General features: G+C 46.7%; 1 protein-coding gene across 3 annotated transcripts in view; it reads right to left on the reverse strand.

The window, feature by feature from the left end:
- PDS5A (PDS5 cohesin associated factor A) overlaps positions 1–27889 on the reverse strand; it is a 99252-nt gene that overhangs the window by 58220 nt on the left and 13143 nt on the right. For all 3 annotated transcript variants that reach the window (XM_044298477.1, XM_044298459.1, XM_044298468.1), the window contains exons 3-5: positions 11399–11602; positions 10117–10203; positions 899–996 (exon numbers count right to left, since the gene is read on the reverse strand). In XM_044298477.1, coding sequence (XP_044154412.1) covers positions 899–996; positions 10117–10203; positions 11399–11602 — 389 coding nt within the window. The remainder of the gene's footprint in view (positions 1–898; positions 997–10116; positions 10204–11398; positions 11603–27889) is intronic.

The following is a 27889-nucleotide window of genomic DNA, read 5'->3' on the forward strand; positions in this document are numbered from 1 at the left end:
TAGAATAATTTATAAAACTATACTTGAGGTGCTGGTATTTCCAGCACTCCCATAGAATTTAACAAAGAAGAGCATGCTTGACCGCCATGCCATTCCTACAAGGGAACAGAGGACCACTCAACATTCTCACGAACAGGGGGGGGGGGGGGGGGGGGGGTCCTGTATGGGCTTGGTTAATAGATATACAGCTTCTGCTGTTCCTACATAGGGGGAATGAATCTCTGTAGTCGTACATTTACTAATTTTGATTAAACTGAGCAGCTCACACCAAAAAGCACACGCTGAACTTGAAAGGATGCATAACCATAAGGCATCCATGTACACAACTGTGAGGCCAAAAAAATAAATAAAACTAAATAAATTAAGAAAATAAAAATAAATGCTACCGTCTGGTTTCATATTTCTCACTTGCATCAGTAGAAAGGACTATTCTCATCCGCAATAAGGACAGGTGTAAGACGTTCTATAACTTGCAGAATTGCCATGCATATCCGCAAAAAATATGGATGAGTGCATGGCCCCACAGAAATGAATGGGCCAAAAAAATGCAGATTACGCAAGGATTAAAAATACACCTGTGTGCATGAGGCCGTTGCTAAACCAATGAATGTGAAGATTAACCCATGTTAACCATTTTATTGACATGACAATGTGGGGTAATAATGTGGGTTCAAATCCTTTCCAACCACTAGGTGGCAACCTCAGTCATGTGTGACACCGCAAAAGCAGGAACACTGGAAGTAATGATGGGCCTATAGGAAGGCCCCAGAACATGCATTATCCCGTGGCCCTGAACAGATTATGCTGATAAGATTCACTGGGAACTGCTCTTCCTGACCTAAATATCAAGAAGTCAAGGAACTGAAGTGGTGGAAACGTCAAACAGATTCTAACTTACTTTATAACAGAGAAGAGGGTCTTAAAAAGCTGAATAAAAATTTCATTGCAGTCTTCCAACTCAAAGCAAATGTTGTAAGATTTGACCCACGCTAAGTTCTGAAAATGAGAAATGGAAAACACATTAGAAACACGACCGTGTCAATGATGAGAGCTGCGCCTCTCCTGATGTCTGTTTTAACAACCAATTGTATTCCCATTGTTATAATTCTGGAGCATCTATTCTTATGACTCTATAAGGTACCATTCCTTATACAAGTGTGCAGAGAAGGTCCAGAGTGGTGTACCAGTTGGGGGGGATCCATGCACACTGACACATCAGTAATTGGATAGTGTTAGGCCACTTTCACATTTGCAGCACAGCTCTCCGGCGAGCTGTTCCAGCATAGAATGCTAGGAATTGGCCGGACGAAAAACATTGTGTGAAGCGTTTTTTGTCCAGCCGAATCCTGGCATATTTGTTGAGCGACATTGATGTTGGACAACAATTTTTATAATGATAGTCTATGGTGTCGCACTGCGCCATGCCGCGACTGACATGACAGTCATAGAAAAAGCATTCTTGGATGGATTTTCTGCGACCGTCGTGTCACAGTGCGACACCATAAAAAAATTGTTGCGCAACATGTTGTCATGTAGCCCTAGCCTTAAGGGGCAGGGAATAGTGGAGGTCACAGATAAGGGGAGGGTCCCCTATGAAGGTCAGTGTTAAGGGGCGGCGTGCTGTGAAACTCACTGGTAAAGGGGCGGCGTGCTGTGAAGGTCAAGGTTAAAGGGGTTGTCTGGGTTCAGAGATGAACCCGGACATACCCTTATTTTCACCCCGGCAGCCCTCCTGAGCCTGGCATCGGAGCATCTCATGCTCCGATGCGCTCCCGTGCCCTGCGCTAGATCGCGCAGGGCACAGGCTCTTGTGTTGTCAATAACACACTGCCGGGCGGTAACTTCCGCCCAGCAGTGTGTTCGGTGACGTCACCGGCTCTGAGGGGCGGGCGGTAGCTCTGCCCTAGCCGTTTTACTGGCTAGGGCAGAGCCAAATCCCGCCCATCAGTGCCGGTGACGTCACCGGGCTGCCTGTCAGCCCCAAAGAGAGCCCGGTATGTCACCAGAACTCAGAAAAATGCCTTTGCCCTGTGCAATTTAGCGCAGGGCAAAGGAGAGCATCGGAGCATGAACTGCTCCGATGCTCATGTCAGGGGGGGCTGCCGGGGTGAAAATGGAGGGATGTCCAGGTTCAGCTCTGAACCTGGACAAGCCCTTTAAGGGGATGGGCTGCTGTGGAGATGTTATTTTAAAAAGGCAGGGCACTGTGGGGGGGGGGGGGGGGGGGGGCTCTGGAGTTAAGCTGCCCCTTTAATAGTGACCCCCTACCCCGTTATCATTGGCCTCCACAGCGCCCTGCCCCTTTAAGGCTAGAGCTACAAGACGAAATGGGTCGCACCAATGTTCGAGCAACAATTTTCTATAATGATAGGCTATGGTGTCGCACTGCGACACGACAGTCTCAAAAAAATCCATCCAATATGGATTTTTCTGAGACTGTCGCAGTCATAGCATGTCGCAGTGCAACACCATGGACTATCATTAGAAAAATTGTTGCGCAACATTGGTGCGACTTCAGTGTAGCAGTGTAGTTGTGCCCTATGTGTCGTGAGATTTATTGTCGTTGTGTAGCCCTAGCCTAAAGCTGACCTACAGCAGTGAAGAAAAATGGCTGGGTTGTAATGGAAACCTGGAGTAAAACTGTGTGTATGTGGAGACTAAGGGCCTGCGAGCTTCTATTGGCCGATAAGGAACATGTGACCCTGTGTATGGCAGTTGGGATATGAAGAGAAAGACTTGCAGGCTTCAATTGTCTAATGCAGGTCATTTTGGGGGAATATCTCAGGAACGGTACACGTCCTAGCTAGAGAGCCGAGACCCGGTCTAAAACCTTCCTGGACACCTGATGTACCTGTGTGAAGATCGGTCCGGTCGTTTGGTTGCGCATAAAAGAACAGATGGACAGACAAACGTATTTTTAGATAGTTAGGTCCATATATATTTGGACAGAGAACATTTTTCTAATCTTTGTTCTGTACATTACCACAATGGATTTTGAACAAAACAAATTCAGATGCAGTTGAAGTTCAGACTTTCAGCTTTAATTCAGTGGGTTGAACAAAATGATTGCCAATGACGGCCTGAAGTCTTGAACTCACAGACATCACCAGACGCTGCGTTGCCTCCTGTTTAATGCTCTGCCTTTACTGCAGCGGTTTTCAGTTGCTATTTGTGGCCTTTCTGTCTGAAGTTTAGTCTTTAACAAGTGAAATGCTCTATAGGGTTCAGATCCGGTGACTCGGCCATTCTAGAATATCCCACTTCTTGGCTTTAATAAACTCCTGGGTTGCTTTGGCTTTATGTTTTGGGTCATTATCCATCTGTATTATGAAACGCAGACCAATCAGTTTGGCTGGATTTGAGCAGACAGTATGTCTCTGAAAACTCAGAATTCATCTGGCTGCTTCTGTCCTGTGTCATATCATCAATAATCACTAGGGACCCGGTGCCACTGGCAGCCATGCATGCCCAATCCATCACACTGCCTCCACCGTGTTTTACAGAGGATGTGGTATGCTTTGGATCATGAGCTGTTCCATGCCTTCACCATACCTTTTTCTTTACATCATCATTCTGGTAGAGGTTTATCTTGGTTTCATCTGTCCAAAGAATGTTCTTCCAGAAGTGTGCTGGTTTTTAAAGTCTACTTTCACACTGGTGTTTTGGCTTTCCGTTTGCGAGATCTGTTCAGGGCTCTCACAAGCGTCCAAAACTGATCAGTTTTGCCCTAATGCATTCTGAATGGAAAAGGATCCGCTCAGAATCCATCAGTTTGCCTCCGTTCCATCTCCATTCCACTTTGGAGACGGACATCTAAACTCTGCTTGCAGCGTTATGGTGTCAGTCTGATGAAACTGAGCCAAAGGGATCCGTTCTCACACACAATGCAAGTCAATGGGGACGGATCCGTTTTCTATGACACAATCTGGCACAAAAGAAAACAGATCAGTCCTTTGACTTTCAATGGTGTTCAAGACGTATCCGTCTTGGCAATGTTAAAGATAATACAAACGGATCTGTTCTGAATGGATGCAGGTGGTTGTATTATCTGAATAGATACGTCCATGACGGATCCACACAAACCGCAAGTGCGAAAGTAGCCTAAGATGTTTTTTTTAGCATAGTCCAATCCATCCTTTATATTCTTGAGGCTTATGAGAGGCTTGCACCGTGCAGTGAACGGTGGTAGATTTGGATATTTATACGCCTATATCCTGGAGAGTGTTGTTCACTTGGTCGGCTGTTGTGAAGGGGTTTCTCCTCTTTGAGTCAATTGTTCAATTACTTTTGCTCCCTTTGAAAACAAGGTGCCAAAAAGTAAAGGAACTGACACTTCTAAACCCTTCATCCAATTTTAATGCGCATACCCTCAAATGAAAGCTATAAGTCTGGCCTTTAGGCCTATCTCCATTATATAACTATAACTTGATTATGTTTTAGTAAACCGCTAATAAAAACTAAATTTGTGTCAGTGTCCAAACATATATGGACCTGACTGTATATACTCGCAGAAGGACCCGGCTTCGCACGGGTATATTTAATCTATTTCCTTTCATGTTTGTGTCGTTAAAAGATATCACCATAACAGTGACCTGACCACTACAGCACCCTGCCCTTTTAACAGTGAACTCCACAGCCCCTTAACACTAACCCCCCCCCCCCCCCCCCACACACTTTAAAATGGGACCTTCACAGCAACCCGTCCCTTTAACAGCGAGTTTCACAGCACCCCACTCCCTTGACAGTGACCTCCTTAGTGGCCTGCCCCCTTAACAGTAAGCTCCACAGCGCCCTGCCCCTTTAATGCTCAAGCTATACGATGAAGTGTTGCACAACATTTTGTCTCAACTTTTATAATGATAGGCTACGGTGTCGCACTGCCACTTGCTGCAATACGACAGTCGCAAAAAAAAAAAAATGGATCCAAGATGGATGCATGTAGCAGTGTAGTTGTGCCCTATGTCTTGTGCGACTTATTGTCATCGTGTAGCCCTAGCCTAAAGAGGACCTACAGCATTGAAGAAAAATGGCTGGGTTGTTATTGAAACCTGGAGTAAATCTGTATGTATGTGGAGACTAAGGCCTGCTAGCTTCTATTGGCTGATAAGGTTCATGTGACCATGTGTATGGCAGTTGGGATAAAGACTTGCAGGCTTGTATTGGCTAAGGCAGGTCATTTTTTGGGAAACTCTCGGTCTAATACCCAGGTATAAAACCTAGTGTGAAACAACTGAAAAATATGTCATATTCTAGGTTCTTCAAAGTAGCCACCTTTTGCTTTGATTACTGCTTTGCACACTCTTGGCATTCTCTTGATGAGCGTCAAGAGGTAGTCACCTGAAATGGTTTTCACTTCACAGGTGTGCCCCGTCAGGTTTAATAAGTGGGATTTCTTGCCTTATAAATGGGGTTGGGACCATCAGTTGCGTTGTGGAGAAGTCAGGTGGATACACAGCTGATAGTCCTACTGAATAGACTGTTAGAATTTGTATTATGGCAAGAAAAAAGCAACTAAGTAAAGAAAAACGAGTGGCCATCATTACTTTAAAAAAAAAATGAAGGTCAGTCAGTCCGAAAAATTGGGGACACTTTCAAAGTTTTCCCAAGTGCAGTCACAAAAACCATCAAGTGCTACAAAGAAACTGGCTCACATGCGGACCGCCCCAGGAAAGGAAGACCAAGAGTCACCTCTGCTGCGGAGAATAAGTTCATCCGAGTCACCAGCCTCAGAAAATCGCAGGTTAGCAGCTCAGATTAGAGACCAGGTCAATGCCACACAGTTCTAGCAGCAGACACATCTCTAGAACAACTGTGTGAATCAGGCCTTCATGGTAGAATATCTGCTAGGAAACCACTGCTGATGGGAGCTCAGCCCCCATCCCCATTATAGTCAATGGGGACGGAGCGGCGATAAGGCAAAACAGCAGAAGGACGGATCCGACAGGGAGACCAGCCTGCCGGATCCGTCCTGCCGCAAGTGTGAAGGAGCCCTGAGGGCTATTTGACCATGAAGGAGAGTGATTGGGTGCTGTGCGCCAGATGACCTGGCCTCCACAGTCACTTGACCTGAACCCAATCAAGATGGTTTGGGGTGAGCTGGACCGCAGAGTGACGGCAAAAGGGCCAACAAGTGCTAAGCATCTCTGGGAACTCCTTCAAGACTGTTGGAAGACCATTTCAGGTGACTACCTCTTGAAGCTCATCAAGAGAATGCCAAGAGTGTGCAAAGCAGTAATCAAAGCAAAAGGTGGCTACTTTGAAGAACCTAGAATATGACATATTTTCAGTTGTTTCACACTTTTTTGTTATGTATGTAATTCCACATGTGTTAATTCATAGTTTTGATGCCTTCAGTGTGAATCTACAATTTTCATAGTCATGAAAATAAAGAAAACTCTTTGAGAATATATATATATATATATATATATATATATATATATATATATATATATATATATAGCAGAGTCACACAAACAATTGACATGCTGAGGATTTTTAAAATCCGCACTGCAGGCCAATTTCCAAATTTAGCAAATTTCCCCCCAATTTGCTTGTACTGTATTTATGATGCAGTTTTTCAGCATGAAAACCTGTGTAGAAAAACCACACGTCATCTGTATCATGTGCAGTTAATCCTTACACCTCTAACACACATCAGTACTGAAAGTTTACTGCCAAGATAGAGGAGGAGATCTTTACTGCTGAAGAACAGACCTCCCTCCATCAGCAGAAAGGAGCCAGTCTTCATGGGTAGCAATCACAGAGAGGCATAATGGCAGCATATGGCATGTCTTCATGATGTGCAGTGCACACGTAAAAAAAATAAAAAATAAAAATTATTATATTAACCAAGACGCAGATAAAAACGCTCCTCACTAGCAGCTGCCTGGTATCTTATTTTTTTCATAAAAAATTCCCTCTAAAATGCAAATGTCTAGATTGGGCATAAGGAGGACAACAAGGCTAGATCAAACCCTGCTATCTTAGTGACAAAAGCTTTAGCAGAGGATGTTGTAGATGGAAAAACACTACAGCTGTCAAAGAACATGCTGTGTGCTGTAGGCACAGATCAGAGCAGGAAACTACAGACACCGACCAGCAGAGGGCGAAGTGAGCGCGTTAATAGTGGATAATAGGTGGCAATGGCTGCAAGGCCTCTGTGCATAAGATAAAGGCAATATAGGCCTAATCTAACTACAGTACAATGGCTGCACTGTAACAAAACATGGGCATGATACTGGCACTTTAAACCGCCTGTGCGACCACTACAGTGAGGGATCCCAAAATGTCCCAATTGTACATCTTTAACTGTTCAGGCTAAGGACCCATCATGAGATGTAGTTAGTAACTGGGTAGGCGCTACTATGTGATCACTGCTATAAGATTAGCACCATAGTACTGAATAACAACAAGGGCATTATAGCAAAGTATTCAGCAGCACAAAAAATAAAATCAGACCATGTTGTATATTCTGCGTTTTTTTATTTCTATGGAGCCCTGGCTTCATAGAAGTGAACGGGCCTTCAGTGAAAAACAGATTGCATCCGGATGCAAAGCGTTCTTTTCACTGCAGGTAGCTAGGAGATGTAGATTGTTATTCCTCAGTTTTTTTTTTTTTTTTTTTCCACGCACATGAAAAATGCATCAAAAACTAAGACACTGAACGCAATCGCAGACAAAACTGACTGAACTTGCACGCAAAACCATCAGTTTTTCCTGAACAGATCCCGACAATATGCAACGCTCGTGTGAAAGAGGTTTCCATCAGAGGTTTTTGGTGTAATCACCAGCATCTGCTTTTACAGTTTTATTTATTATAGCAAAATTTTACACAGGCATTTTTCAATTAGAGAGATACCCAAGGTAGGGGGAAAAACACTATACCCAGAGCATGCTGCGTTTTCAAATAAGACTACATAGAGATGACCCATCCTAAGAAGGGCTCATGCACACAAGCATTTCTCATCCACATCTGATAATCATTTTTTGCGGGTCAGATGCGGACTCATTCACTTAAATGGGGCAGCAAAAGATGCTGACAACACACCGTGTGCTGTCTGCATCCATTTGTCCATTCCATGGCCCCACAAAAATATAGAGAAGGTGTTCTATTCTGGTCCACAAAACAGACAAGCATAGGACTGTTCTATTATGGCCCAGACGTTCAGTTCTGCAAAACGCACACAGCCGGTATCCATGTTTTGCGGGTCGACAATTTGCAGTCGTGTGAATGAGCTCTAAGTCATATCAGCTCAGTGATGGTCAGACTCCTGTTTGAGAAGGCTGTGGTGTTAGCACGGTGTCCTCTCCAATACTTACCTGCCTGCAGTCTGCTTTGTGGCGGTGCAGTGCAATTACAACCATTTGTCTCATTCACAAGAATGGAGGAGGAAGCTGTAATCACACTGCACCACTACTACACTCCGGATGGCAAGCAGGTATACACCGATGCGGATGCAGCCTCTTCAAGCAGCTGATTGGCACTGGTGACAGGAGTCTGACTACCGCCAAGCTAAAACTGATACCTGTAGACTGGACAGCTCCTTTAAAAAGTGTGAAAAAAGCAAAAATAGTGTGAAACCAGCCTTATGGTGTTTTGCTAATGCACTGGTGGTTAACAGGATTCTGTGTTTAGGTATAGTGCAGTAACGACCAAATGTAAAAATTTATCTGTAAACCTTTAGGGTGCCTCACACGAGGCGCATTACGCGTGGTTTTTCAACCCATATTTTCATGCGAAAAAACAGCAGCATAAAACGGTACCAACAAAGAGTATGCAATCAGACAAATCTCATGCACACTAGGGCTGCAATGATTCATCAACTTTATCGATAATATTCTATAACTGGATTCGTTGTCGACGAATCCAGTTATCAAATAATCTCCGATTTGTTGCTATGCGCGCGGTTTACTTTATATCAGCGCATTTATTACTTTACCTTACAATAAAGCTCCAGTAACAGGCAGAGCGGGCGGCGGCGTAACGTCACTTACTCACGTGACCCGCTGCTCCGCCCACTCTGCCTGTTACGGTAGCTTTATTGTATTTGATTTTGTAAGGTATTAAAGATCAATTCATAGCGCTGATTTAAAGGTTAAGTAAAAGTTACTGCAAGGTAACTGTTAAAGAATACTCTTTAGCTATTGCTGTGAGCGGCGGGGCTGGTGTATTTGGACTCTGGAGACACTTATGGGGGAGATCTGTGGATGACACATAGCATAAGATGATATACAGTGTCATCCACAGATCCCCCTCCCCATAACAGCGCCACTGCCATCGGCAGATCCCCCCTCCCCATAACAGCGCCACTGCCATCGGCAGATCCCCCTCCCCATAACAGCGCGTCATCCAAAGATCCCCCATAAAAGTTAAACTTGCAAGATCATACTTGTCTATCCCAAGTACATCCACACCATCGGAACGCCTCTTCTCTGCTACAGGCAACATAGCGTGCAAGAAGAGAGCTAGCTTCAGCCCTGACCATGTGGGCATGTTGTCTTTTTTACATTGTAATGCAAAAGTTTTATAATTATGTAACTCCTAAATTTGTTTTACTATGGCCTTTGAACATAATTTTTCAAGTAAAATCATATAAACCCCTTTTTTTTGTCATTTTTCCCCAATTAATCAATGAAATTATCGACAACTAATCGATTATTCAAATAATCATTAGCTGCAGCCCTAATGCACACTGATTTATTCTTCGGTGCGGAAATTAACCTGCCGTGCAGATTTTAAAATCTGCAGCATGTCAATTGTTGTTTCATTTTCCTTGTGCAGATTTCACCCTTTTAGATCTGTGGAAAATACACATCAACCACGATAAACAGTGAGGGTTTATGTGCATTTTTGTGTGGCTTTAGTGCACATTTTATTGTAGATTTTCTGCACACCCATAAAGCTGAAAATAAATACTTTGGACTTTGAGAAAAACAAAACAAAGACACCCCTGCAGCCGATGCTATTCTGTTCCTTCTAAAAACAGTACGCAGATCACGGGATGCTTGTATAGAAGAAGCACATGGTATAAAAAGTGTCACATGTAAAAGGCCACTGTGGCGTTTCTAGTTTATGCTTTTGGCATCTATCCCAGCAATCAGGACACAAGTACATACCTCAAGTAGGTAAAAGTATCTGTTGAACTGTGGGCTTTTAGTGTCTTCTAGACCTTTCAATTGCCTTGTTATAAACAAGAATATATCCTGAAGAAAGAACACAAGAATGCACTAAATAAAGACTGATTCACAGTAATGAGATCCAATTTACAGGGAAGCATACATTGGACCGCTATAGCAAAATGCAAAAAACATAATGCAACATTAAAAAAAGTCAATAAAAAAATAAATAAAAGGGGTCTCATTTATGAGTCCTCCGTATACATGTAACTCATTGCTCCCCACAAACCCTTATCAGTGACTGCTGCTGTGTACACAGGCACAGATGTAAGTGTCCATTCACACGTCCGCAATTCTGTTCCGCATTTTGCGGAACGGAATTGTGGACCTATTCATTTCTACGGGGCTGCACGATGTGTGGCCCAGATGCGGAAATGTGGATCTGCACTTCCGGGTCCGCAATTCCGTTCTCGAAAAAAAAATAGAACATGACCTATTCTTGTCCGCAATTGCGGACAAAAAACTGAATATTCTATTATAGTGCCGGCGATGTGTGGTCCGCAAAATGCTGAACGCACATTGCCGATGTCAGTGTTTTGTGGATCCGCAAAACACATACAGACGTGTGAATGGACCCTAAGGCTGCGTTCACACTTCAGTTATTGTGAGCCAAAACTAGGTGCGGGTCAAAAAACACAGAATAGGAGCAGATCATTCCGAGTCGGCTTCACTACTGGTTTTAGATCACAATAACTGATGGAAATAACTGCCCAAAAAAGTGGGAACCAAGCCTAAGGCCTCATTCAGACGGCCCTATGTTTTGCAGTTGGCCCCGTATGCGTTCCGATGATAGAGCAGGTCCTATTCTTGTCAGAAATTTCAGACAAGAATAGGACCTGCTCTATCTTTTTAGCTGGGCCGCGGAACGGAAGCACGGTTGCAGACAGCATACGCTGTTCTGTCCGAATCTATTGCGGGCCCATGGTAATGAACGGGTCAGGTCCACATCTGATCCGCAAACTTGCAGACACTAACATATGGCTGTCAGAATAAGCCCCAAGGCATGTCAATTTATTTTCCACTAAATTTGGTAAACGTGTTGCAGTTGAACAATAAAGGCTAACTGGAGCCCCATGGCACATGTGCCCTTTTAGTGCTCTCCGTACTGCCCTAGGATCTGCTCCTCACTCTGTACAGTGTGTGCTATAAATATATGGTCTTCGGAACTCACGTTCCCAGTCCTCAAAAACCTCAACGAGCCAGTAGCTTTATAAGACATTACCTTTAATTTGTCATGTGAGGTGTACGGTGCTTCTGGTGCATATATCCTGAAGATGTCAGCCAAACAGCAGGCCACGAGCAGGCGGACATCTTTATTTGGATTCCTGAGGAAGAACTCAGATGAGAGGTGCAAGGCTAAAGGCATATATTGCTGTTTTTCATCTTCTGAATCCTGGTCCATATCCATAAACGTTTTAACCACCATCTAAGCAAAAAAATAAAATAAAAATTAGGTACATCATCTGCAGTGATCATCACAGAAACCAGGTATGAGAATCACCATGCCTAAACTAAGGACATACCCTAAATGGTCACCATCAGATACGCCCATCTAGTGGTGTGCTGGGCCTTCAGAACCATAGCAGATCATTGTGGTATTGACTCTACTAGGCTCTGCAGGAGTACTGGTTCCATGTGGATAGGATAGCTACACACACAGGTGCTGTAAATTACCTGGGTGTGTAGCAGGAGTACTGGTCCATGTGGATAGGATAGCTACACACACAGGTGCTGTAAATTACACAGAGGTACTGACATGGCCTGACCAGCCCTTTCTACTCCATCCCAGAGAAGCTCTATATAAGCATAGAAAACTCATTGTCATGTTCCTGGAAGCAATGGATGACTACAAGACGCCTATGGTACGGTGCACTGTCCTTCTGCCACAGGATAAACTGATGTCATGAAGGGCAGAACTTGGTCATCCACATGCTCAGGTAAGTCCTACTGTCCAAATGACCGTCCACAGGTTTCCGACCTACCAGGGTGTGCCACCCATTACTACCCCATACCATTACTCCACCAGCTTAAAAGCAGATGTTGCTAATAAAGTGGTCTATATAATATATATATATATATATATATATATATATATATCTCACAACCTGCATTCTTATCTAGGTATTATCCTGATGGCAGCCTGTATTATACGCTCACCATTCTGCAGGCTACACTCCATAAATCATCCGCCATTGTCTGCTGCCTATATGTGGTGAGAAGAGTCGTGAGTCACCCATTTACCAAGGCTAGCCACCAGAGTCATCACCTGTCTTCGAAAACAACTGAATGTATTACTGGTTAAAAGCAAAGTCTCCTACAGACTACATATGACGCCAGACAATCATTACCAAACCAGACTGTGAATGAAATTAACGCTCATCAGGCCTAACAGGATGCATGTCAGCATAACACTGACAGAAGTACTACAGCAATCAAGCTCATGGAAGTTAAGGTCCTCAAGTGGGACTAAAATGAAAAAAAAATTAAAAGAAAAAAATTGCGCAGTGTAATACAAATACCTGCTCCATTCAAATGCTTGTTATTACACTACACCACTGCTACACAGGAGATGACGCATAGTGTAAAGACCAGGAAACGACACTTGCATGGAGCACTGCTTCCATGGAGACTGACCCCTACCAATCTGATATTGATAACCTATCCTGCGGATAGGTCATCAATATTAAAAGCTCGGACAATCTCTTTAATACTGCATTGAATGATAACTGGATACTCTGCACACAGTACTCACAGACAGTATAGAAACACATGTTGAAAGGGGCGTGTATAACCCTGCAGACGCTGTACAGATTCACCTACCTCTGCACTCATGGTAGGGATCGACCGATTATCAGTTTTACCGATATTATCGGCTGATATTCAGTATTTTGACCGTTATCGGCATCTATTTTGCCGATATTACGATAACGTATGGGGAACACAGATCGCGCTGCTGACCGCGCTCTCCATGTTTCCGCAGCAGCACAGGGGAAAGAGGAAGGAGGACAGGGGCTGTGGTCACTGCGCCACCAATGAAGATAACTCATTCATTAATTCACATACAGGAGGCAGGAGCTGGCTGCAGAATCACATAGCCGGCTCCTGACTTCTATGACAAGTAGCTGCGATCCGCGGCACCTGAGGGGGTTAACTACCGCTGATCGCAGCTACTTGTCAGAGGTCGGGAGCCGGCTATGCGATTCTGCAGCCAGCTCCCGCCTCCTGTATATGAATTAATGAGAGATATCTCTTAATTGGTGGCGCAGTGAGCCGTGAGCCCCCCCCCCCCCCCCAGTATTAATCATTGGTGGCAGTGGCCACAGGATCCCCTCTCCCCTGCTCGGAGCTCCAGCAGTGTAAGCCTGGGTCTCCGATTGGTTACCATGGCAGCCAGGACGCTACTGAAGCCCTGGCTGCCATGGTAAGCTCCATGCTGCACAGAGCAGCAGGGAGAGTGTGAAGTTCTATTCACCCTGATAGAGCTCTATCAGGGTGAATAGGACAAGGGTTTTAGTCCCTAAGGGGGCTAAGTATAAATCAAAAAAAGAAAGATTTACAAAAAAAAATAAATTAAAAAAAAAAACAAAAAAAACACTGCACATTAACAATAAACATTCATTTTCAGCAGATTTGTGTAGGAATTTTTTTCAAAAAATAAAAATTCCCAGAATATCGGTATAAATTATCGGCTATCAGCCTGAAAGTTGACAAATTATTGGCATCGGCACAAAAAAAAGAAAAAAAGAAAAAAAAAATCTATATCAGTCAATCCCTAACTCGTGGCCACATACATTTAGGCCCCTTTCACATGAGCGAGTTTTCCACACAGGAGCGTTGCATGAAGTGAACGCACAGCACCCGCACTGAATCCTGACACATTCATTTCAATGGGTCTGTGTACATTAGCAATTTTTTTTTTCACACATCAGTTCTGCGTTGCGTGAGAATCACAGCAGGTTCTATATTCTGCGTTTTTCACGCAGCCCTGACCCCATAGAAGGGAATAGGGCTTCAGTGAAAAACGCATTGCACCCAGAAGCGAGTGTAGGTATTTCACTGATGGTTGCCAAGAGATGTTTGTAAACCTTCAGTGTTTTATCACGTGAGTGAGAAACGCATCAAAACGCATTTCACCAGCGCGGAAAAAACTGAATGCAATCGCAGACTAAACTGACTGAACTTAGTTGCAAAATGGTGCGAGTTTCACTGAGCGCACCCTGAGCCAATCCATCTCATCCGTGTGAAAAAGGCCTAAATCTATGTCAGGCGAACCTGCAGATTCTGACTGATCATCTAGTGCCCTCTCAAGGCTTCCCGGTGGCTGAAGTCAGAGGACGTACGAGTCAGGGAAGCCTTCAGCTGACCGCTCTCATTTCTGCCCTCTCTAGCTGCCTCAGTGCATGGAAGGACATACAGGGAAACAAGGAGCCGCATCCTGTAGTCCATAAAGAGGAGACTGGCCCCGTGTCTACAAAGAACTGGAAACAGACTGGGAATCACAGGACACAACTGGAAAGGTTAAAAATGTACAGATGCAACAGTGCCAGGAAGACGCTTATCCACATATAGCGGTTTTAAGGAGCATTGAAACGGATTGTGGTTTTATAGATGAAATGCTTTAAACTATAGTTTCATCTGTAAAAACCATGGTAATGTCATTTTTTCCAATGTGGTTTTAACGCCAGAATTACGTGTAAATCTACCCTTACACGGCTCAATTACTGATGAGGTATTATATAGCCAAAAGGGAAAAATGGGCAGGAGAGCTGCTGTTTTCTGTCACTTAATAAATGCTAAATGACGCATGTGAGATCCCCATTTGATTTTCAATATTTATTTAATCATGGACACTGATGAAATGTATTGTTAATTATGTTCATAAATTGGAATTGACGGACTTATAGAATTTATAATATCATGGATGTAACATTGCAATGATTTTTCAGTGCAACGAATAAAAAAATAATATTTATAAACAATAAATGATTTGTACTTTACTTGTACCCCCCCCCCCCCCCCTCCAAACAATAGTCGCAGGAAGGGGCCTCATAACATAGGGCTCTGCACAAATGACAAATCTGCTCCAATGAACTTGAATTTGTAGAGTTAAAGCTACATGAAAGCACTGTGTGGGCACATGAGGTGGAGGTTTTGTATACTGAAGTCTTGTGTGCGGCTGCTGGGTACCTGGTGTAGGATAGCCCTCGCACATCAGCATGTGAACACTGCATTTCTCTGGATTCGGCTGTGCCCCTGGGACCATTCACTTGCATCGTGATCAAAAACCAGTTTCAGCAGTGAAGTCACTGGCAGCTTTACCCCATTCAGAGGCGATAATCTGCAAGCAGACACCTGCTGTGGTGTTTGGTGGCGCCTGGAGAACAGCATGGAAACAATCCACGGTCGCATGAACAGCAGCGCAGACTCTTATTCCGCCCCGTGTGAATGAGGCCACCCTTTATTCTCAGCAGTCAGTATATTCTTTTCAGGATTATCTATGTATAGTCTCATGCACACGACTATCACAGCTGATGTGCTGAATACGGATGTGGTCCGAGTGCCGACTGCAATATTTTTTTTTGTGCAAACTGATTAACTTCAATGGGTTCATGGTCCGCATTTTGCAAACATGTTCTCTCTCTTTGCAGAACAGCCATACGGATGCAGAAAGCACACAGATGATCCATGCAATTTCCACATCTCCCACAAAAGGATAGAATATGTCCTATACTTGGCCGCAAAATGCAGACCATGGACAAACTGAAGTATACGTAGGGCCACAAAGAATGCAGATGCAGCATATACAGTACTCGCATTTTGAGGATCTGCAATTTGCAGAGTGCAAAATACGTTGTTGTGTGCATAAGGCCTGAGAGGGATTAAAGAGGTTCCAGCAAGAAGTAAAGTAAAACGGTAAAATAAGTCCAGACCAACATCTAAGCAATGGCAATGGCTGAACAGGTGTTGTCTTGAGGGCAGATACAGCGTAGTCCAAAAGGACGGAAACCTCACAGAAAGCAAAACTCAGACATGAACTGTAGCCTCACGATGACAAGGCACCAATAAAATATTAATTTGAACCAGCGGTCGCGATAACGCCAGTACAAGCGTCAGACGCCTGTTCAGGCCATTTTACTCCCTGGAAAAAGACTCATGGGTATTTTTATGCATGGTCTTTTTCTAGTCAGGAGCGCTGTATCAGAAGCTGCCAGGTCCGGCACACATGAAGCCCAGCCCCTGACGGACATCCCTCATCAGGAGCGACTAAGTTGTGGTTACAGGACCGGTGGTAATGTCACAGTCATGTGATCAGCCATGTTAGGGGAACACAGGCTCCCTGTAGGACTGTGCTGGTGGAGAACGCAGGGGTACTTTATGTATGGAAGGTGTCTATAAGGCCTCATGCACACGACCGCTCTGTGTTTTGCAGTACGCAATTGCGGAACGGCACGGACAGCCATTGATATAACTGCCTATTCTTGTCCGCAAAACGGACAAGAATAGGACAGGCTATATTTTTAATTTTTTGCAGACCACGGAACGGAGCAACGGATGTGGACAGCACACAGAGTGCTGTCCGCATCTTTTGCGGCCCCATTGAAGTGAATGGGTCTGCATCCGAGCCGCAAAAACTGAGGCTCAGATGCGGACTAGAACAACGGTCGTGTGCATGAGGCCTAAAGCAGAGCAACCAGTCTATTGTTACAGTATTCTGTGTGTAATGTGCACACAGCCGTTCTATCTGTGTAATGGACATGTAGCAGAGCTGTGTATGTGGTGGGCACAGGGCAGACCAGCAGTGGTCTTATGTTTAGTGTATGATGTTGGATTGCACTAGCAATGGTTTCCCTGCAGAAATATCAGCCTCATAACGTTATGTGGGCCTATGCATTAGATATGTGAATTACCGCAAAATTTGTACTCCTCAGCTAAAAAAAATAAAAAATACTCCTCAAAATTGTTAAGAGGAGTATTTTTACTCTTCTGGAAAAAACTTAGTGCGACCTCAGATTCCAACGACACGTACACATGGAAGCATTTACCCAGCTCCTCACGTGGGCATTGTATCAGTTTACAATGTTGATGTCAAAATTACCAATGAGTGTAAAATATTTAAAGTAGTGGTAATTGAGGTCCACATGTTCAAGAAGAGCTATGTAAGAAGTCATTACGTAGACCAGCAATTCCACTGTAATAAAGGACGTCTGGTCTCCCCTCCTCCACGGCCAACGTTTGCCGGCAGAGCTCGATTACAAGCAGGGTGACACCGCTTCTGCAGCCAAAGAGAGGAAACAAGCACCATGGGGAAATGTGCAAATAACTGGACTGTGAAATGGATGAATAGTACAGGCCTCCACAACCTCCTGGATACACAGCACCAGGCCGGATCCATGACATGCCTCCTGGTCAATCACAGCTGCAGTCACGTAGAGAAGACCCCGTCAAAGGTCACAGGCCAGCCTTCTGCCAAAAAAGGTTCATCTAATGGGTTTTTGTAGAAAAAGATACACAAGCAAGGTCACATGACTGGCCGAGGAGAAACAGGCCGCTCTACTGAGCGCCACTGAAATGTAATTTAAAATGGGCAGAACATGCACAAACACCTGACACTGGTAGTCACATTCATCAAAACCACAGGAGCAGCACCCGGCACCCCCCGCAGGGACTGGAATATACACTGAGCTCCAGGCTACGACAGACAAGATCAGAGCTACCTCTGATCCCAGCCATATAACCCCTTAGATACCAGGTGTTCTGGCATCTCCAGAATTGTAACAAAACAGAGAGGTTAATCATTTACTTAGGGTACTTTCACACTAGCGCTTTTCTTTTCCGTCATAGAGTTCCGTCACAGGGGCTCTATACCGGAAAGAACTGATCAGGCATATCCCCCCTGAATGGAGAGTAATCCGTTCAGGATGCATCAGGATGTCTTCAGTTCAGTCATTTTGACCGATCAGGCAAAAGATAAACCGTAGCATGCTCCGGCGAAAAAAAACTGAAGACTTGCCTAAATGCCGGACCTGGTAATTTTTTCCCAAAATGCCAGATCCATCCTTCCGGCCTGCGCAGACCGGTAAAAATGTGAAAAAAAAAGATACAAGACTGATCCGTCTGTTCGCATGACAAGCGAGAGACGGATCTGCCTCACAAATTCTTTCAGTCAGCGGCAGATCGGCGGGCAGTTCCGACGACGGAACTGCCCATCGGATAACACTGCTGCAAGTGTGAAAGTAGCCTTAAACCACATGGAGAGTGCCATAAAAAAAAAATAAAAAAAATAGAGGCAAAGTGCTATTCCCCCCCACACACAAAATACAAATAGATTTTTTTTTTTTTGAGTCCAGAAAAGCTAAAGGTTCTGTCACAAAATGACATGTCCCGCAAACATACAAGACAATATAGATAGTGGAGAAAAAATAAATAAAGCTACACATTTTTGCCCATGACGTGTTTTGATTGCACAAAGTTTTATTTATGCAGCAAAACACTTATAAAAAATAAAAATAAAAAAATAAATAAATCTATATTGCATTTTTTCCCATTCCCCCGGAAAGGTTCATAAAAGTTAATCAAGTTATATGCACCCTAAACTGGTGGCATAATACAACTTGCTACCCTGCTTAGTACTATTGCGTAGCATCCACCATACAGCTGCTGGACAGAGAGACGCAGACAGAGAGACGCAGTGTATGGGAGGAATTACAGCAGCTAGTGTCTACCCACCAGCTCAGGGAAAACAGACCGTTACATACATGTCATATAATGACCAGGCATAGCATTATCCCTCATGTACCTGCTTTAATAATTTGTTTGGTTAAAAAAATTAAAATAAAATTAGAATAATAATTGCATGATGAGTTCAGGGTGCGTTCAGTGAAACTCGCACCATTTTGCAAGCAGGTTCAGTCAGTTTTGTCTGCGATTGCGTTTAGTTGTTCATTTTTTTCCTTGCGGATCCAACGCGTTTTGATGCGGTTTTTCATGCGCATGATAAAAAAAAAACGGAAGGTTTACAAACATCTCTAGGCAACCATCAGTGAAATACCAGCACTTGCTTGGGGATGCAATGCGTTTTTCACTGAAGCCCCATTCACTTCTATGGAGCCAGGGCTACGTGAAAAACTCAGAATATAGAACATGCTGCCTTTTTTTCCACGCAGAACCGATGCGTGAAAAAAAATTAATTGAAATGAATGGGTCAGGATTCAGTCACGTCACGCATTGCACCCGCGCGGAAAACTCGCTTGTGTGAAAGGGGCCTTTAAATGACCATGCGAACATATTTTGTCACAGGTGCGATTTTGTGTCGCATTATGCACCAAGGCGTGTGGTGTGCCACCTATCATCCAACAAATTTACCAACATTTACACGTGGAAACAAACTTAGGCTACTTTCACACCTGCGTTCGTTGCGGATCCGTCTTGTATCTGCACATACGGATCCGCACCGGTATCGGACGGCAAAAAACTGCATGGTCGTGTGCATGAGGCCTTACATGTTGGGGGAAAAAACTACTTCAGCCAGGGGCTGGAGTTATTTTTCCACCAGGCGAAAGGACTGCTGAAATTGCACCTAATTAATGACGAGGTGCGCCCTGTCATAAATTATGTGCATATTCCGGCACCAAAGCCAGCGCAAAAGGGGAGTAAAAGATCAGTGAAAAGCGACCTGCATTAATCACAGCAATCATTCATAGCAGCCAAAACGGCATAAAATAAATAAATACAAATAAAAAGCCGTTTCGTAGGGGGGAATTTATCAAGAATAACGTTTTACACACCAGGGTTCACCTGCTTTGCAATAGAGCGAGATGTGTAGATTCAAGCTATAATTTATATAAAAAAGTCATTTACCCTAGCTATGAGAACTGGCGTAGAATTGAGCTATAATAACTATGTGTCCCATCCACTTTTTGGAAAAGTGGTTAGCAAGACAAAAGGTGCACATTTTTGTGCAAAATTCCCACCATCAGTCTTGCGTATTCATGAGCAGATTGGTATATAATTTTATTTCTTCACATTCTGAGCTTTGAAGTCCAGGAGGCAGTCCTATCAGTGATTGACAGCCATCTGTGTATACACAGTCATAGAGGGCAGGCTCTAGGAGGCGGTCCAATCAGTGATTGACAGCTCTCTGTATACACAGTCATAGAGAGCAGGATGTCAGTCACTGATTGAAGTCCAGGAGGCGGTCCTATCAGTGGCTGACAGCCTGCCCTCCATGACTGTGTATACAGAGAGCTGTCAATCACCGATAGGGCCGCCTCCTGGACTTTAAAGCCCAGAATAAGCAGAAATTTAAGTGTACAAGTTTTCCTGAATCTTTTCCCTCCTGCTCGAGAACATACTGCCAGCAGCACAGACACCATGTTTAACGTGATAGACCAAGTAGGAGCTTATTAAAAGGAACCCAAGTGTATGTGGAAGGATGAGCTTTTGACATTTGTTCACATGATGCGGCTGCTTTGGCGCCTTGCCTGTGCACTGGTAGGGCACAGTGCCAAGGGGGCTTAGTCTGACAGCAGGGGTGCAGTGTTTCAGCGGCGGCGGTCACAACAATATTAGAGTAGGTACCCACTGGAAAGAGGCAACCTTGACATGGTGAGTGGGCTTATGCATTTTGATCAAAACATATACAAATGGTGTCATACACAGTTTAGATTATGGGGAGGTATACATATGTATTACGTTAATCATGCTGAGAAACAATAGATCGAGAATATAGATTTGCGATCCAAGGGGGTCATTTATAAAGTTTTATGCCAATCTTTGTTCCCACCCCTCCCCCCACGCTGCCTCTGGCAGTCTGTGCGCCTGCAGTGAAGACTACTGACCTTACCAGGTGTAAAACATGGTAAATTTGTCGGGGATTACAGCAAGTCCCCGTCCAGCACCCCCTACTCCGTTGGGCCCAACAACGCCCGTGTGACAGCATATTGGATTTTGCAACCTTTGCTGCCCAAAACGTGCAGCTTGCTACGTAAATGAACTCACATGTTTTATCTTTTTTGGGGAGAATTTTACTTTAGCGTTTTGGTTTGGTGTGACTTGCATGCAATTTAGGCCTCGTCCAAATTTCCGTTTTTCACTGACGTGTGCTATCCGCATTTTCCTCGGCCAGCACACTTACCCATTGATTTAAATGTGTCTGTTCACATTTCACGGAGACATGCACTACTTTCATCCGTAATGCGGGCCAAGCATACCCATTGAAGTCTATAGGTCAGTGAAAACCACTGCGCGTCCATTTTTCACTGAAGACTGATCAGTAGATTTGTTTTGAAAAAATTTCAGCTGAGCAACTTCTGTGAATTACGGAGGGTAAAGAAGGACACATGGACCAACAACGGATCCTTCATGTACGTAACACGCATGCTTTTTTTTTCCACAGACATGTCACTGACGAAGCCTGAAGAATTCTAATACCCAGTGGACACACACGGGCATGGCTCATCTCCCTTGTGCCAGAAAAGTTGCTTTAAAACGTTCCAAACTGTGTGCTTGTGACTTTTATATGTTTTTTTTTTTTGGTTTGTTTGTTTGTTAAGAGACAATAAGAAAAACTCAAGTGCCCTTTTTTTACGCTGCCCTCATCGCTTTTCCAAAAACGGGCATGCAAGTGCAAGAAAGGGTTCAACAGCAGAGGCAAATTTATTGTCATGTACACCAGTCTTCTGGCGCAAATGAAGCCAGGAATCTACGGCAGATCAGAGCCATTGTATGCCGACGCGCCCCCCCCCCCCCCCCCCCCAAGTATTAAAGCCACCAATTGCAAACATTGGTGGCTGAGCCCCCCCAAGTATTAATTGGTGGCAGTGGCCACAGGGTCCCCTGCCCTCCTCAGTGGCAGTTCACATTGGAGCCCCAGCAGTGTAATCCTGGGTCTCCGATCGGTTACCATGGCAGCCAGGACGCTACTGAAGCTCTGGCTGCCATGGTAAGCTCCCTGCTGCTGTGTATACAAAGCACTAGAGCAGCAGGGACAGTGTGAAGTTCTATTCACCCTGATAGAGCTCTATTAGGGTGAATAGGACAAAGGTTGTAGCCCCTAATGGGGCTAATGGTAAATAAAAAGTGTAAAAAAAAAAAAAAAAAAAAAAAAGTTTAACCCCTTAAGGACCGGGCTCATATTCCCCTTAACCTCAGCCCCCCTAGCTTAAACCCCCTTAATGACCAGACCACTTTTTACAATTCTGCACTACACTACTTTCACGGTTTATTGCTCGGTCATACAACTTACCACCCAAATGAATTTTACCTCCTTTTCTTCTCACTAATAGAGCTTTCATTTGGTGGCATTTCATTGCTGCTGACATACATTTTTACTTTTTTTATATTAATCAAAATTTACCGAAATTTTTGCAAAAAATGTCATTTTTCACTTTCTGTTGTAATTTTTTTTAAAGAAAACTTAATTTCTATATACATTTTTCTATAAATGTATTGTTCTACATGTCTTTCATAAAAAAAAAAAAAATGCAATAAGTGTATATTTATTGGTTTGGGTAAAAGTTATAGTTATAGCGTTTACAAACTATGGTGCAAAAAAAAGGAGATTTTTGTATAACTTACCAGTTAAATCTCTTTCTCGCTCTTCCTTGGGGGACACAGACCTTGGGTATAGCTCAGCTCCCTAGGAGGCGTGACACTAAGTAAAACTGTTAAGCCCCTCCTCCATCAGCTATACCCTCAGCCTGGAGATAGAGGCTACCAGTTGCGTGTCCAAGTAGTGAAAGGAAACAACCAACAATGCAAACAACAGCCAACAACCCAACGGGGCGCCAGCCAAAACCCTAGAATCCAAACACAGAAGGGTGGGTGCTGTGTCCCCCAAGGAAGAGCGAGAAAGAGATTTAACTGGTAAGTTATACAAAAATCTCCTTTTCTCGCCCATTTTCCTTGGGGGACACAGACCTTGGGACGTTCAAGAGCAGTCCAAGAAGGGAGGGACCATAACCCAAGGCGGACCACCGGAGCATCAGGAAACCGCAGCCTGCAAGACCAGGCGGCCCAAAGCAGCATCCGCCGACGCGTGCGTATGCACCCTATAGAACCTGGTGAAAGTGTGCAAAGAGGACCAAGTGGCCGCTTTGCACAACTGCTCAGCCGAGGCTCGATGCCTCTGCGCCCAGGAAGCCCCGACTGCTCTGGTGGAATGAGCAGTGACGCCGAAAGGCGGAGCCCTACCCTTGGCTCGATAAGCCTCAGACACCGCCAGTTTAATGAACCGGGCAATGGCCACCTTGGAGACCGCCAAACCCTTGCGCGAACCCTCCGGGACCACAAACAGGGAATCAGTGGGCCGGAAGGATCCGGTGACCTCCAAGTAAATCCTCAATGCCCTGACCACATCCAGACGGTGCAGTTCCCGTTCTCTGGAGTGGGAAGGAGAGGGACAGAGCGACGGAAGGACGATGTCCTCATTGATGTGAAAGGCGGAGACCACCTTTGGCAGGAAAGCCGGGACTGGTCGGAGCACAACCTTATCCTGGTGGAAGATCAGGAAAGGTTCGGAACAAGAAAGAGCCGCCAACTCAGACACCCGCCGGAGAGACGTGATGGCCACAAGAAAGATGACCTTGCAGGACAGAAGGCGAAGGGAGACCTCCCGCAAGGGCTCGAAGGGGGCAGATTGAAGCGCCGAGAGCACCACATTCAGGTCCCAGGAAGGAACCGGAGGGCGATACGGTGGAACAGAGTGAGCCACCCCTTGCAAAAAGGTCTTAATCGGCCCCAGAGGGGCCAGGGGACGCTGGAGAAGAATAGACAGCGCCGAAATCTGTCCCTTCAGAGAACTGAGGCCCAGCCCCAGGTCCAGGCCCGACTGGAGGAAAGGACAGGATCGTGGGAAGAGAAAACCGGAGAGGTGGGACGCTCCGGGACTCACAGAACCCCAGATAGGACCTCCAAACCCGATAGTAGATCCTCGAAGATACGGGTTTACGAGCACGGATCATGGTGCGGACAACGTCCGCGGAGAAACCCCGTCGCGTTAAGACGGCGGTCTCAACAGCCACGCCGTCAAACGTAGCGAGCCTAAATGCTCGTGGAAGATCGGACCTTGAGAGAGAAGGTCCTCCCTGGAGGGCAGTGGCCACGGAACGTCTGCCAACAGCAACATTAGGTCGGCGTACCAGGACCGACGGGGCCAATCCGGGGCGATCAGAATCGCGGGAACGCCCTCTGCCGCGATCCTCCGAAGAACCCGTGGCAGGAGGGGAAGAGGAGGAAAGATGTACAGAAGGGAGAATTGGCACCACGGAAGGACAAGCGCGTCGGCGCCGTAAGCCTCCGGGTCCCGTGCCCTGGATACGTATAGGGGAACCTTGCGGTTGAATTTGGAGGCCATGAGGTCCACGTCGGGGCGACCCCAGCGAAGACAAAGGGCCTCGAACACCTCTGGGTGCAGGGACCATTCTCCCGGATCGATGGTGGACCGGCTGAGGAAATCTGCCGCCCAGTTGTCTACCCCCGGGATGTAAATCGCAGACAAGGCTGGCACGTGCGTCTCCGCCCAGAGGAGAATGAGGGACACCTCTTGCATCGCCGCAGCGCTGCGGGTGCCTCCCTGATGGTTTATGTACGCCACCGCCGTGGCATTGTCCGATTGGATCCGAACAGGGCGGCCCCTCAGTAGATGGGTCCAGTGTCTGAGGGACAAAAGAACTGCCCTCAGCTCCAGAATGTTGATCGGAAGTCTGGACTCCGATAGAGACCAAACGCCCTGGACGGATCGGGGAGGGAAAACCCCCCCCCACCCCCGTAAGCTGGCGTCGGTGGTAATCACCAGCCAGTTCAGTGGAAGGAAGGACCTCCCCCTCAGAGGGAGATGCAACCACCAGTTGAGGGAAGCCCGAGCCAGGGGAGGCAGAAGGAAGGTCCTGTCCAGACTCCTCGGTGATTTGTCCCAGGCCGACAGAATCGCCCTCTGAAAGGTGCGGGAATGGAATTGTGCGAACGGCACTGCCTCGAAACAGGCAACCATCTTCCCCAGCAACCGCATGCCGGATCTGAGGGAAGGCCGGTGATGACGGAGAAGGCTGCGAACCGACCCGCGAAGGGCCAGACGCTTGTCCGACGGAAGACGGACCTCTGCCAGTTCCGTATCCAGGAGCATCCCCAGGAAGATCAGCCGTCTGGAGGGGGTAAGGGAAGACTTGGGGTGGTTGATAATCCAACCAAACCGCGTCAGGGTCTCCAGAGTGAGATCCACACTGCCGGATGCCTGTGAAAGGGAGGGTGCCTTGACCAAGATGTCGTCCAAGTACGGAAGAAGAAAAACACTTCTTGAACGTAGAAGGGCCAAGACAGGGGCCAGGACCTTGGTGAACACCCGAGGAGCCGTTGCTAGACCAAAGGGAAGGGCAACGAACTGGAAGTGATCGTCCCCCACCGCGAAGCGTAGGAAGCGGTGATGACATGGAGCAACCGGAACGTGGAGGTATGCATCCTGAACGTCGATGGAGGCCATGAAATCCCCCTTTTCCAGGGAGGCCACTGCGGACCGGAGAGACTCCATCCGGAATCTCTGCAGGCGGAGGAAGCGGTTCAGGCGCTTCAGGTCCAAGATCGGTCGCACCGAGCCTTCCTTTTTGGGGATCACGAAGAGGTTCGAGTAGAACCCCCTGAACCTTTCCGTCGGAGGCACCGGGGCGATGACACCCTTGTCCATGAGTGAGCGAACGGCCGCGAAGAAAGAGGCCGCTCGTACGGGGTCCCGCGGAGGACGGGACCGGAAGAAACGGTCTGGCGGAATGGCCGCAAATACGATCTTGTACCCGCAAGATACAATCTCGAGCGCCCATGCATCTGAGATGTGGTTCCGCCAAACGTTCCTGAAAAGGAGAAGGCGGCCCCCCACCCGGGTGGGTGGGGGCGCACCTTCAGGCAGAGGGCTGCTGGCCTGTGGTAGCCCGTGCAGGCTGGGTCTTGCGCCAGGTAGGTTGCGCCCGAAAAAACGGCTTCTTGCGTCTATCCTGTGTTGGGCCAGAGGAAGAAGAACCGGCCCCGGGTCTAGATCCGGAGGGCTTACGAAAGGACCGAAAACGGGACGAACCCGCGCGACCCCGTGGGGCGCCCTTTGGCCTGGACTGGGGAAGGAGAGTACTTTTCCCACCCGTGGCCTCTGATATAAGCTCGTCCAGGCGGGTCCCGAACAAGCGGGAACCCGTGAACGGTAGACCGGCCAAGGAGCGTTTGGAAGCGGCGTCCGCCGCCCAAACCTTCAGCCAGAGTTCCCTCCTGACAGAAACCGCCAGGGCAGAGGAACGGGCAATGAGGGCCCCCGCATCCAGGGAGGCCTCACAAATAAATTTTCCAGCCTGGATAATTAGCTGGGCTAAGGAACGGAGGTCCTGAACAGGAACGTCCGACCCCAACTCCTGCTCCAGCTGCAAACCCCATTCAGAGACCGCTTTGCCAACCCAGGCGGAGGCAAAAACCGGTCTAAGGGCTGAACCAGAGGCAGAAAATATTGCCTTGGAAAGGGATTCCGTCCGACGGTCCTCAGCGGACTGGAGGGAAGATCCGTCCTGTACAGGAATAGCAGTGCTTTTGGACAGGCGAGCCACAGGAGGATCCACCTTGGGCGGAGATGTCCAGGTGGTCACAGACTCCGCCGGAAAGGGATAACAAATGTCCAGCTTTTTTGGTGTAACAAAGCGGACGTTTGGCCGAGTCCAAGCCTTGGATACCACAGAAGAAAAATCTGCATGTATGGGAAAGACCTTGGAGGCCTGTCTGGGTCGGAGAAAGGACACGCCGGCCTGTTCAGAGCTGGGGGGGTCATCGTGTATCTGAAAGGTATCGCGGATACTAGTGATAAGATGCCCCACCGCGGATGACAATTTTGACGGAAGCTCTGAGTCCATGTCCACATCCGAATCCGCCAGTTCTCCCTCAGAAGGCGTATCCCTTTGAGAGGATAGGCTTGACTGAGCTCGCACGCATGGCGGAGAGAGCGAAACATCAGGAGAAGATGTGCGCTCAACCCTTGAACGTTTCTGAGTACGCCGGGCCCTGGAAGATTCACTGGGAGGCAGGGAATCAGTGGGGGCGGCAGAAACGGCATTCCCAGCAGGTGCGACAGGGATTTCGGCAGTCTGCGGGAGAGGCGGTCTATCCACGAGACGGCCCACCACGTGTGTAAGGCTCTCCACCGCCAGAGACAGAGACCTAGCCCAGTCAGGGGGTTCAGAAACAACAGGGGGCACAGCAGAAAGCGGGCCCTGCACCGGGGCCTGACATGCAAGGCAATGCGGCTCAGATTGCCCACTTGGAAAAAGTGCCTTGCAGGCGGTACAGGCGTGGTACCAGGGTTTGGTGGCACCCGTGGGATCAGACATGCTGACAAGTGGTCGTACCTTGATACAGGGACAAGGGATTGCAGCGGCTATGACCAGTGGGGTTAGGAGAGGGTTAACAGCCCTACCAGTGCCTCAGAAGAACGTCAGGTCAGATCCCTAGGAGCGAAGGTCCAGATCAGCAGCCGCGAGGCAGCCAGAAAACCAGCGTGCGTCCCCAGCGATGCACCGGTGTCTCCCACGTGTCTCCACCTCAGTCCGGAGTGAGGAAGCGCGGCAAGCTTGAGCAGAGACGCGGGAACAAGCTCCGCCCCCTCCACGCTTGAATGTTTCATAACGAAACTCCGCCCCCATGACGCGCGCGCGCGAAAAAACACCCGCACCCCGTGCTGCCCGAGATTCCCAGG

The sequence above is a fragment of the Bufo gargarizans genome, chromosome 1 (assembly GCF_014858855.1).
Source record: "Bufo gargarizans isolate SCDJY-AF-19 chromosome 1, ASM1485885v1, whole genome shotgun sequence".
Classification (NCBI taxonomy): Eukaryota; Metazoa; Chordata; class Amphibia; order Anura; family Bufonidae; genus Bufo; species Bufo gargarizans.